General features: G+C 46.7%; 1 protein-coding gene across 5 annotated transcripts; it reads left to right on the forward strand.

Moving 5' to 3' along the window:
- The first annotated feature begins 1,183 nt into the window (after positions 1–1,183).
- Positions 1,184–11,093, forward strand: LOC309537317 (membrane-spanning 4-domains subfamily A member 4A-like). Of its 5 annotated transcripts, none has more exons than XM_082232166.1 (8): positions 1,184–1,568; positions 4,322–4,414; positions 4,715–4,866; positions 7,353–7,472; positions 8,650–8,706; positions 9,274–9,375; positions 10,461–10,580; positions 10,842–11,093. In XM_082232166.1, the coding sequence occupies exons 3-8, from the start codon at positions 4,750–4,752 to the stop codon at positions 10,920–10,922; spliced, it is 597 nt and encodes a 198-aa protein (XP_082088292.1). In that variant the 5' UTR covers positions 1,184–1,568; positions 4,322–4,414; positions 4,715–4,749; the 3' UTR covers positions 10,923–11,093. The 5 variants fall into 5 exon arrangements, with proteins under 5 accessions (XP_082088292.1, XP_082088289.1, XP_082088290.1 ...); XM_082232163.1 differs by having other exon boundaries at positions 1,187–1,568; positions 4,695–4,866; XM_082232164.1 differs by lacking the exon at positions 1,184–1,568 and adding an exon at positions 1,587–1,746 and having other exon boundaries at positions 4,695–4,866.
- The last annotated feature ends 443 nt before the right edge of the window (positions 11,094–11,536 follow it).

Raw genomic sequence — 11,536 nt, forward strand, 5'->3', positions numbered from 1 at the left:
CTCATCCCAGAGAGCAGTGGTGAGGAGCTGTGTTGCCCACCCTTCTTGAGTGCCTTTGCCTGGCTCACAGCATATCTGAGTAATAATTTCGGTAGCTTGACTGGATGGAGGACGGAGAAAGGGAGGTGTATGTGCACATGGAAAGCTCCAGCATTTGCAGGGCCACAAGGAAGTCTGCCCATTTTTGTGTCTGGCCCCGCCCACAGTGGGCAGGAGGCCCCTGGAAAATGCAGCCATCAGGCTGAATAACATTGTGGGCTAAGTCCTAAGAATCAATCTGAGGTGGCTGTGCGGGAGCTTAGCAAATATTTTCTAAACATGTCCTCGGTAGGTATGTTGACATGACAGTCGTGCCGTTTCTTCTCTCTCCATGATTCTAAAATAACGTGGCAGCTTTGGCTTAGGAAATCTATTTAACTTATCCATGCATTCAGGACAGATCCTGAAGCTGAGGCTCCAGTACTTTGGCCACCTCATGAGAAGAGAAGACTCCCTGGAAAAGACCCTGATGTTGGGAAAGATGGAGGGCACAAGGAGAAGGGGACGACAGAGGACGAGATGGTTGGACAGTGTTCTCAAAGCTACAAACATGAGTCTGACCAAACTGCGGGAGGCAGTGAAAGACAGGAGTGCCTGGTGTGCTCTGGTCCATCGGGTCACGAAAGAGTCGGACATGACTAAATGGCTAAACAACAACAACAACAACATGCACTTAAATAGGGTGAATAAGTTGCTATTACTAAGAAATGTTAATGTTGAGAATAGATACTATATCTACCTTCCTTCCTTTGTTCTGAATTATATTTGGAGTTATAATCCCATCATCCCGTATAAAATCTAATACCACTTTTCCCCATTGGTTACAACACAACAGCGTTCTGACCACATTTTTAGATTTAAGCAGGGTGCTATGTGCTCCCAAATAGCATAAGGGCATTGAATGTGGTCTTGTACATGAAATATACCTTCCTAAGAATATTGCCTTCTTTCTTTTTGAAAATGAAAAGCAAGCTTCTTGTTTTTGGCAGAGAGAGAGAGAGCGAGAGCGAGAAAGACTGGGTGGAGTGCAGCCAATACAGGAGGAATCTTCAGAAACCAGAAGGGTGGCCCCTCTAACTTTTTCTGTAGTTGGGGAACAGGACCTCAGAGTTCCGCAGACCCCTTTCCTCTCCACAGCTAACAAAACCGGACTAAACGATGCAAAATGGGGCGGGTAGGTGGCAAAATCGAGCATAATAGGGGAGACCCTTATAACCCTTAAATGGACAAATGCAAAGTGCTTTGAATCTTGGTGTGTGATGCAACTGGGAGAGAGTGGGGCGGAGTCGGAGTATCCGGAGAGGAAACGTTGACGTGAACAAACAGAGCCAATTAAAAGCCCGCGTTCTCATCAAACTGGAATTCAGCAAAATCTAAACTGTTACCCAATATCTGTCCGCATCTATTTCTGCAAGCTCTAATGTGATCAGCTGACACTTCTTTCGAGTAGGCACCCCTAGGATTGCACCGCCAGGAAAGGAGCGGCAGCTGAGAAGCAAGAATTGCGAGCGAGATCTCTTTCTGAACAGGTCCGTGACAAGTTCGCACTTCCCTCCCTTCCCCAATCTTCTCCCCAAAATTCAGCCCCGCTAGTTAACCATCATCCCGTTTGGCCGGGATTCCTCGACCATCCCGCAGATCCCAGCGGCGCAGGGACGTCTTTTCGCGCTCTTGGGGCCAGAGGAGGCGAGGGATCCATGCACCACGGTCTGTATTCTGCGTGGCAGCCTTGACGGGTGGTTGCCTTTGCAAGGGTCCCAGCCAGAGGAACCAGCTCTTTCCCACTCCTTTTTCTCCGAGGCAGAAGGAAGGACCTGTTGCTGAGGAGGAGGACGGGCAGTTTGGAGTCCCGCGTTAGCTGTTATGGGCGTAGCCAGGATTTATGTTAGTTGTGCCAAGTGCGCCTGCTGCTCTCAGTCTCTCCGCTCTCCAGTAAGGGAAGGGAGGGAGAACGTCTCCTGTTTCCATCCCTCGCCATTGGGATGCCAATTTAGGACACTTCCAGCCTGCCACTATTTTCAACTGTCGTAAATTCAGGGAAATCGCCAGCGCAATCCGGAACCCTCTGCTTCCTAACCCTGCTCATCCCGAGGGGCGGCGGCGTGTCTTTCTGCAGGATTGCTCCCTCTTGAGGTCCTTTCCAGCTGTTGACTGAGAAATCATCCTGATTTAATGGCACAAAGTGTTCAGCCTGTCGTAAATTCAGCGCGAGCCGCTAAGGGTCACTTGTGAACGAGTCGCTTTATGGAGCACGAATCTTGATGCGTTTGCACAAAGCTCGCGCGCGAAGGTTAGGCAATGGCTGTGCGCGCACACGACACTCTGCCCCGACTGGCTGGATCTGAAGCACGACTTCAACCCACCCTGCGTGAGATGTGAAAAGCAACACGATCCGTTGGTGCCCTCGCTGTACTGTTTTGGACACCCTCTGAAAAGTTTTTATTTTTATTTTTATTTAATAATCTGCAAGCCTGTTCATTAGCCCCAGTTGTTCCTTCTACCCCCAACCTCATTCAGCCTGAGAAAGAATTCTGTGGAACTCAAAAGTTTGCTCACAAACTTTGGGACATTTTGCTTGGTACAAAGTAACAAAGTTATTGCTATATTGTGGCGTTTGGATTCTCCCGTTCAGTTTCAAGGCACCTCCATTTCTCTTACTTTGGGAGCATAGCCCAGGTGTGCTGGGAAGTTGGCAGGACAACCAGGGATCCTCTGGATCCTACATCCCTGTGCATCTTCCTCTAGGTAAGGTAAAGGTAAAGGTACCCCTGACCATCAGGTCCAGTCGTGACCGACTCTAGGGTTGTGTGCTCATCTCGCTCTATAGGCCGGGAGCCGGCGCTTGTCTGCAGACAGCTTCCAGGTCACGTGGCCAGCGTGACTAAGCCGCTTCTGGCAAACCAGAGCAGCACACTGAAACGCTGTTTACCTTCCCGCCGGAGAGCGGTCCCTATTTATCTACTTGCACTTTGAGGTGCTTTCGAACTGCTAGGTTGACAGGAGCTGGGACCGAGCAGCGGGAGCTCACCCCATCACAGGGATTCGAACCTCCAACTGTCCGATCGGCAAGTCCTAGGCTCTGTGGTTTAACCCACAGCACCACCTGCGTCCCTTCCTCTAGGACAACTCCCTAATTAGTTTATTCCCAGCTGACCTATTTCTCGAGATTTCATCCTGATTTGATTGCACCAAGTTTTCAAAGGAGTCAGATGCCTGCTGTTTAGCAATCATTCCCACTCTCTTGTATGAGCTCCCCACAAATAATTTTGCAGTTGTTACTCTGGACTTTCCAGTGCATTTTGTCACTTTCCTTACTGTGAAATGTAAGATTCTTATGATCTGAAATCAGTTTTCTTGTGCAAGCTTGCCAAACCCAGTTTAATTCCATTACTGAAATTTGCAAGTATGTCCTTGAAGCCCACCCAGAAAATAAGGACAGTCTGCAAGTGGTCAAGAGAGTTGGGATGTCCTTTCCTTCCAAAAGGGGGCAATAATTCACACTCCTCCGTCTCCCTCCCCTCTTTGTGGGAAATCCAGAAAGAGGAGTCAGCTTCAACGTTTTCTGTTTGCTGGAATGGGCACTCAGCGAAATGTGGATCCAGCAGGGAGGACTTCTGGGCATAACTTAACTTATACTGTAATACTGATCACATCTGCCTCTCTCACTTACTCCAGCTTGCTCACTTGCCATCGTCGTGCATCTTCTACCACTGCATCTCTACTCTACAGAGATGTAGCGGGTTGTTGAGTCTTAAGTCCAAAGTCTCAGGACTCAGCTAGATTGGTAGAGAAAAAGTGAATTATATGTGTTGTATAGGCGATACAGTGTGGGTAGCTCTGTGGTCTAAACCACAGAGCCTAGGACTTGCCGATCAGAGGTCAGCGGTTCGAATCCCTGCGACCCATTGCTCAGTCCCTGCTCCTGCCAACCTAGCAGTTCAAAAGCACGTCAAAGTGCAAGTAGATTAATAGGCACCACTCCAGCGAGAAGGTAAACAGTGTTTCTGTGCGCTGCTCTGGTTCACCAGTAGCGGCTTAGTCATGCTGGCCACATGACCCGGAAGCTGTACGCCGGCTCCCTCGGCCAATAAAGTGAGATGAGCGCCGTAACCCCAGAGTCGGTCACGACTGGACCTAATGGCCGGGGGTCCCTTTACCTTTTTATAGGTGATATAACATTGTGCCACCAGATGGCGCTGTGCACTCCCGTTTATTTCTCTACCTGTTTTCCCTGTTTAAATTTACCAGGCCTTTAACTGAAATGCTTCTTTGATGTGTCTAGTTTCAGCCTCAGACTCCCTGGTCCTTTTGTATATACAAATGCACCTGTAACTGCAGCCTAAGACTGCCTCCAGATTGCTACTGCATGTGAACTGTGAGTAAACTGTATTTTATTCAAAGAAGACTGGTTTTTTTGTGCTGCTGTTGTTTTAAGGGGGATAAAAGGGGGAAACACCAGGAAAACCCAGCCTACACATCAAGGCATCCTGGATTGCTTCATCAAAAAGGCTGCAACAAACTGAAACAGCAGCTTCCTAATTTTGTCGCAAAAGGGGTGTGCTCTGCTAAACTCACAAACGAGTGTAAGGAAGGGTAATATATCCTTTCCTAATTTCTATACACATTCCCACACTATTTTCCCTTGCCCCATTTAGATCTCCTCTTCCTGATACAGTTGCTGTTTTACAAAACCACTCCCCAAACGCCATCATGGATTCCAATCCGATCGCACCACTGACCCCCCGATCCTTCTCGAGAGATGAGTCGGATGCTTACATGCCAAAAGCAGTTAAGAAGTTTTATCGGGGTGAGCCATTGGCACTGGGGGTGAGTATGGAATATAGGGGAAACCTAGAGGGTCTGTGTTCTCCTGCCTGCTCTATTTGAGAGCCCTCCCACTTCCTTCCCCATAACATTTTAGACCTGCCTACCCTTAGACAACTGCAAAGCCCTCTTCTCAGCTTCCCAGCCTTGCTTCTGAAGTCAATTCTGTCTTCTCTTCTGCACCCTGTGTAGCCCCAGCTAACGTGGGAGTTGTAGTTCAGCAATGTCTGGAGTTTAGCATCCTACATTCTGATTGGTTTCAGCGAAATACATACTCATCTTTCTGAATGAAACCTTTGGATTTTTGAAGTGCTTAAATGTTGACTGCATCATGATCTATTCTATTCATTTTTTAAAAAGTTCTATACTGTAGGAAGAAAATTCAGTTTGTATACAAGGGAGTAAATCTCACTGAACTCAGTGGGAATGGCTTTTGAGTGGATGTGCGTAGAGTTGCGCAAGACAGGTCCCTATCTCCTGCCCTCCCACATACAAGTATTTTAAATAACATAAATAACTTTAGTTTGTCAGGGTCCCCAGGGAAAGCAGAACCACTGCTATGAGGAGACGGCTAGCCACACTCTTCCTGCCTTTCCTATGCCTATCCAAAGAGATTTTTAAAGAAGTTGGGATGATACCTTGCGTGGTATAGTTGTTAAGAGCGGTGGGCTCGTAATCTGGTGAACTGGGTTCGCTTCTGCACTCCTCCATATGCAGCTGCTGGGTGACCTTGGGCTAGTCACACTTCTCTGAAGTCTCTCAGCCCCACTCACCTCACAGAGTGTTTGTTGTGGGGGAGGAAGGGAAAGGAGATGGTTATCCGCTTTGAGAGGGAGTGTAAGGCAGGATATCAAATCCAAACTCCTCCTCTTCTTCTTCTTCATCTGAGGTTCAGACCGCAGACTATATTCTCTGCCTCTTATTCTCTCTCTGGTGATATTCTGAAAAATAAGCAAGTGTCAACAATTGCAGCAAGATGCATGTCTGCCATGTTCTGAGGACATGCGGCCCAGCAGTGCTGTTTTTCTAGAAAAAGAACTTCCAGAGCTCACCATGAACACCTCAGTTCCTATGAGTTTCCCTTGACAAAAAGCCCTGCAGCCAAGAAATAAACAACACTCCACATACTCACAGCTTGTATGTTGAATGGCTGTGCACAGCCATAACCCTTCCCGACATCTCTGCATACATTGGTTTCCTTTGCTTCTTTCCCGGAGGCAAGACCTTGAGCATATCCAGTGCCGATTTACGTATAAGGTAAACAAGCTATAGCTTAGGGCCCCACTCTCTTGCCCCCCCAATTATACTGAAAGAAAGAAATACCGTCTTTTACACTCACTAAGTGTAACAGGGTACAAAGGTCTACTGTCCCAATGAACAGTGTGGACTACTATGGGGATATTGATATTACTATATTAAAAATGCATTGTATTAACTACCATTGCATTGTACAGGTTAGAACACCTAATTTCATATTAATAAAGCTATTATGATTAGCAGTTTGCACCACATAATTATAATTATTAGCAGTTTGCACCATATATTTACACCTGCTACAGTGGTGCCCCGCAAGACGAATGCCTCGCAAGACGAAAGAGTTTTCCGTTTTGGAGGTGCTTCGCAAAACGAATCTCCTATGGGCTTGCTTCGCAAGACGAAAATGTCTTGCGAGTTCCTGCGGGTTTTTCCCCCCTTCCCCCCTTTTTCTAAGCCGCTAAGCCGCTTATCAGCTGATCCGATAAGCTGATAAGCTGCTAAAAGCCGCTAATAGCGCTAATCCTCTAATCCATCAATGGGCTTGCTTCGCAAGACAAAAAAACCGCTAGACGAAGAGAATCACAGAATGGGTTCTTTTCGTCTTGCGAGGCACCACTGTATTACCGTATTTCATGTTATAGCAAGTTTCTAGAGACTAGATTATGAGTCTTTGCAAACTGTGTTTCTAAAGGAACTTTTGTTATTTCCAAATGCCAATGTGTTTGCATTATTAAGTTTGTTATGAATAAAAAAACATTTTAAGCTAGAGCTTAATAATTATTTCACTATTAATATACTTCTTCTTAATTGTATTTCATTATTAATATACTTCTTCTTGATTGTATTTCAGTTCAACAATTACTTTGATAAAATACATATTTTGTTATGTGCAAATGGCTTTAGATACCTATTAGGTCCATAAATTACCATATAGCATATATTCAACACACACAAAAACAAACCAGTGACAAAGTGTTGTTGACAAAGGACAGCTGGACATATAAAGGGCCCCATTACCTTCAGTAGCTTTGGGCCTCATCAAACCTAAATCTGGTCCTGAGCATAGCAATGGTTTACTATTGGATAGCATTGCATTGGCTCCACCCACTTAGGCCTTCAGCCCTGCTCACCTCAACATGTGCCCACCCCCACCATGTTTGAAGTAACTTTCAGTTGGTCTGCAGCTAGAATGTGTGGTGATAATAAGACCTGGTTTTATGCTGTCTTTGCAGATCACGCAGATACTCATTGGAATTATGCAAGTTGGTCTTGGAGCTGCCTTTCACACTGTGCCTTATTATTATTATTACAGTTACATTGTAATTGAAGTACCAATCTGGAGCGGAATCTTGGTAATCCAACACACATCTTTGTGTAAAAAAAGAAAAAGAAAAGTTCCTTTGGGATTCAGCTTAGACTAAGGGAGAGATGGTGAGGTTGGGAATGTCCCCAGGTGATTGGACTGCAACTCCAATCAGCTCCTGCCTGCCTGGCTAAAGTTCAGGGGTGATTGGAGTTGTAGTTCAGCAAAATCTCTAGGGCTGAAGATCCCACAGCTCTGCAACAGCTGAAGACCATCATTGGAAGACCAGAAGGCAACACTGACCAAGGCTGAGCATCACTCAAAGATCCCACAACTGCTACTGTGTAAAGGGGGGGACGGGACTCAGAATTATGCCTCATGAATTAAGTGGAAAATAGAAGCCACTGGGGAGGGAGAAACCACACACCTGACCTGTGGGCAGAGAGTCAGTGCTGCTTAATTGAGCGTGTGTTCTGGGGTGTTAGTGGCATGTGGGTGCAATGCCAGGAGCACAGGATTGGCTCTGCACAGTGCCAATCTCCATACCACCTGACCTCACTCTCCCAGTAAGAGGCAGAGACTCCTTTGCCAGGAAATCGAGTGCAGTCCTGCCCCTTCCCACCAGGCACTACTATTGAGAAGTTCAGCTTTTGGGGGGGGGGATAGACAGTTTCTCATGCTCAAGAGACATGAAGATGGCATGTGTGTGGGATAGCTGGTGAAAATGTCAGAAGCTGGAGAATGGCTGAAGGGGTGTTCCTGTAATTATGGGATGGGGCTTCATTGTTCTGCATAGGCCTTTGCCCTTCCATATTGCTTGTGGAAGCTAACTGTCTGTGCAACTTTGCACACCCTCATATCCTATTTCAGAATTTATATGCAGTGCTGACATGGGGCCTTGGAGGTGGTCATGATGGGGTGACCATTCTAGGGAGCAGGGAAGGCACAGCAACAGTGCCAGATCCAGCCTTGGAGGCTCCTTGTGCCCTGGACCTCCTCCCTCAAAGAGTCCACCAGAGAATTTGTATGGACAAATCCCATGATAGTTATGGAGCTGTCCAGCAGAAAGGGTATCTTTGCTTCAGTACTTTTGCATGAGAAACATCAAGTAATGCTCCATTAATATCGTTTTCTGGTTATGACCTAATGGACTGGAAGGCAAGATGTGAGAAAAATCCCTTGGAATCTTGTTCCTAGCTTCTGACTTCCTTTTCCTTCTCTTACAGTACATCATTTCAGGGTCCCTCTCTGTGGCAGCTGCCAGGAACCCCAAAATACCACTGGTAACTTATTTGCTTGTTGGGAAATTGTGATGAAAGATGGAGTGCAGAATTCATGGTGCCTGCTGATTGCCATTTAAGGGTCCCTCCTAGAATTCCTGGTCTGAAGTTACCTTGTCCAACTTCATGCATTTTCCAGAGGAAGTTCTGTGTATCTCTTATGGGGTTTATCATCTCAACTCAAGAACCATATTGGTCTGCAGCTACCATGTCAAAAATCATGCATCAATTCAGATATGGCTGGTTAGAATCCAATAGTTATTTAACTCTATATATAGCTTGAATTTGTGAAACTCAAGGGGTGGTGCTCTGCCTCTGTGTATTATGACATTATTGGATGTCCCCAGAAGCCCATTCTGCACTATACATTTAAAGCTGCATCAAAGCACTTTAGACAATTATGACTTCTCTCCAAAGACACATGAGAACTGTCATTCAGGGTACTGAGAGATGTTAGGAGACCTCTATTTCCCTCACAGAATTACAGCTCCCGGGGAGGTTTATACCAGGCAGTTGCTTCAGGATTGCTCAATGGAGGCATGATATCTCATTGTTTGTCCCCACTGTTAGGTGAAAGGGATGCTGGGAATGAACGTCGTGAGTTCTGTAGCGGCCGGCATTGGAATCATTTTCCTCTGTTTTTCACTGGATAGCTACCATTTGCATAGGCAGGTGAGAGAGCTGCAATGAGCATCATCCGAAAAAGTATAGCGGGTGTAATAAATCCCCAGTGTTCCCTTGGGTAAGTGCTGGTCTCATCATAGGGAGGGCTCTTCCAGACTGTTGCTATTTTGGGACGGGATTCCAATTGCATCCTGGCAAATCCAGGTTGTGAGATTAAAGTGGATTCGATACGCCCTTGTGCAAGAAACACCACTCCCTTGCTGAAAACCGACCCTTTTTGGATAAGGAAAATGACTGGAAAATGCACCAGAAAGTGTGTTTAGACAACCTCGGCAGGACAGGATGGGAGGATGAACAGAGGAAGTCATGGTGTGAGTAGAGTGGCGCTTTGACATAAACAGAGCAGTTATGGGATTACTTGAATTGCTTAAGTTTGCTGTGTTTGGCTTTGACCAGGGGTCCCCAAACTAAGGCCCGCAGGCCTGATAAGGCCTGAGAGACTTGTTTATCTGGCCTGCAGCGACCCCCATCGCCCACTGCCGTTGCCTGCTCTTACCAGCACTGCACTGCACCGCTGCCCACTTCCGGGTTGGAGGAGCACTGGAAATAGCTTGTGCACATGAGCAAGTGTTATTTGCGCATGTGCAAACATTATTTCCAGTGCACATCTGGGTCGGAGGAGACCCGTGCACATGCGCACAAGCTATTTCCGACCCAGAAGTACACCAGAAATAATGTGTGCGCATGTGTATGGGCACGTGCTCCCCTGCCCTCCGGCCCGCCGCGCAATCAGCGCTGGAGACACCAGCCCAAGGCACAGTAAGTTTGCTGACCCCTGGCTTTGACTGGGGGTCTTTTAAGCAAGGGGAGCCCTTGAATACTTCGGGGGGCAGCCAAGTTAGGCAGCTCTGCCTGGTCTCCCAGTGTCCAAGGGGCACTCGGTGTCTGTGTGCATTATTATGTTGTTTTGCATCCTCACAACAACCCAAAGAGGCATCTGGTTGTCAGCAATGAGAACAGGGGGCTGGATTATCCGGTCCACTGGTCTGATTCAAACTCTGTTCTTCTCACATACACACACATTTATAAATGGATAATAATCCACTTTGCCGGGCTCTCTGCTTCATTGACAGGGCATATTGTATGCAATCACGGCTGTCTTCCTGGTATTCAACGTCCTTGAGTTTTGCATCACTATCTCCACCGCTGCGTTCGGGTGCAAGACTGTTTGCCAGGACAACTACACCGAAACGGTAACACTGAAGAGAGTGGGGTTTGGTGACCAGAGTAGGCAAAGATATCCCAGGGTGGGGCCTGCTTCCTTGCTCCCCAAATAAGGTGTTTGTTGTCAAAACAGCATTTCACCTTGGGGCTAGAAGTCTCACTCTAAGTTCAATGGTCTAGAGCTCATCCCTTAATACTGATAGCAAGCAGAGTTAGTTGCTCAGGAGCTGAGCAGCACTGTAAATGCACAGCAAGACTGATTTTTCTCCTGGGGTGTTCTTTTCCTGCAGGTTGTGGTGGTTTACCAGAACGTGAGCCCAGGCGACCCTGTTGCTCTTTCAGATGCTTGCAAGGATCCCAGATCTCTCTGACTTGCTGTTCCTTCATCCCATCCTCCTTGACTGCCATTTCCAATGTTATGAATAAAAAATACTAAATGTGCACTTAGGCACCAACGAGGTTTCTTGGCTCATCCTAGATCATCTTTGAAGAAATCTATGTCTATCATGACCCATGCAAATAAAACACTGGGATTTTGATAAGGCGGTGTGGCCTGTTGTTTGTTAGGAAGACTGGCAACTTTTAATTTAAGAGCAACATTTTGAAAGTAGATCGGGGAAATGTAAGAAGCCAATCAATGGAAGCCCTGAAAATGAATAAGACCATTTTGAACAAAAATAATGAAAAAGATTTCCAAAGGAAACTACAATGGATGCTCAGGTTGCGAACGTGATCTGTGCGGGAGGCACGTTCACAACCTGCAGTGCTCGCAACCCGCAGTGCCATGTCTGCACATGCGCGGGCCACAATTTGGCATTTCTGCCCATGCGCAAAGCGCCGAAACCCGAAGTAACCTGTTCCGGTATTTCCGGGTTTGGCATGGTGTACAACCCAAAAATGTGCAACCTGAAGCGTCTGTAACCCGAGGTATGACTTGACTGTATAGCAAATATAATGTTGCTGAACTAGGCCTTACATGAGAATA

The sequence above is a fragment of the Podarcis vaucheri genome, assembly GCF_965113315.1.
Source record: "Podarcis vaucheri genome assembly, chromosome: 7".
Lineage (NCBI taxonomy): Eukaryota > Metazoa > Chordata > Lepidosauria > Squamata > Lacertidae > Podarcis > Podarcis vaucheri.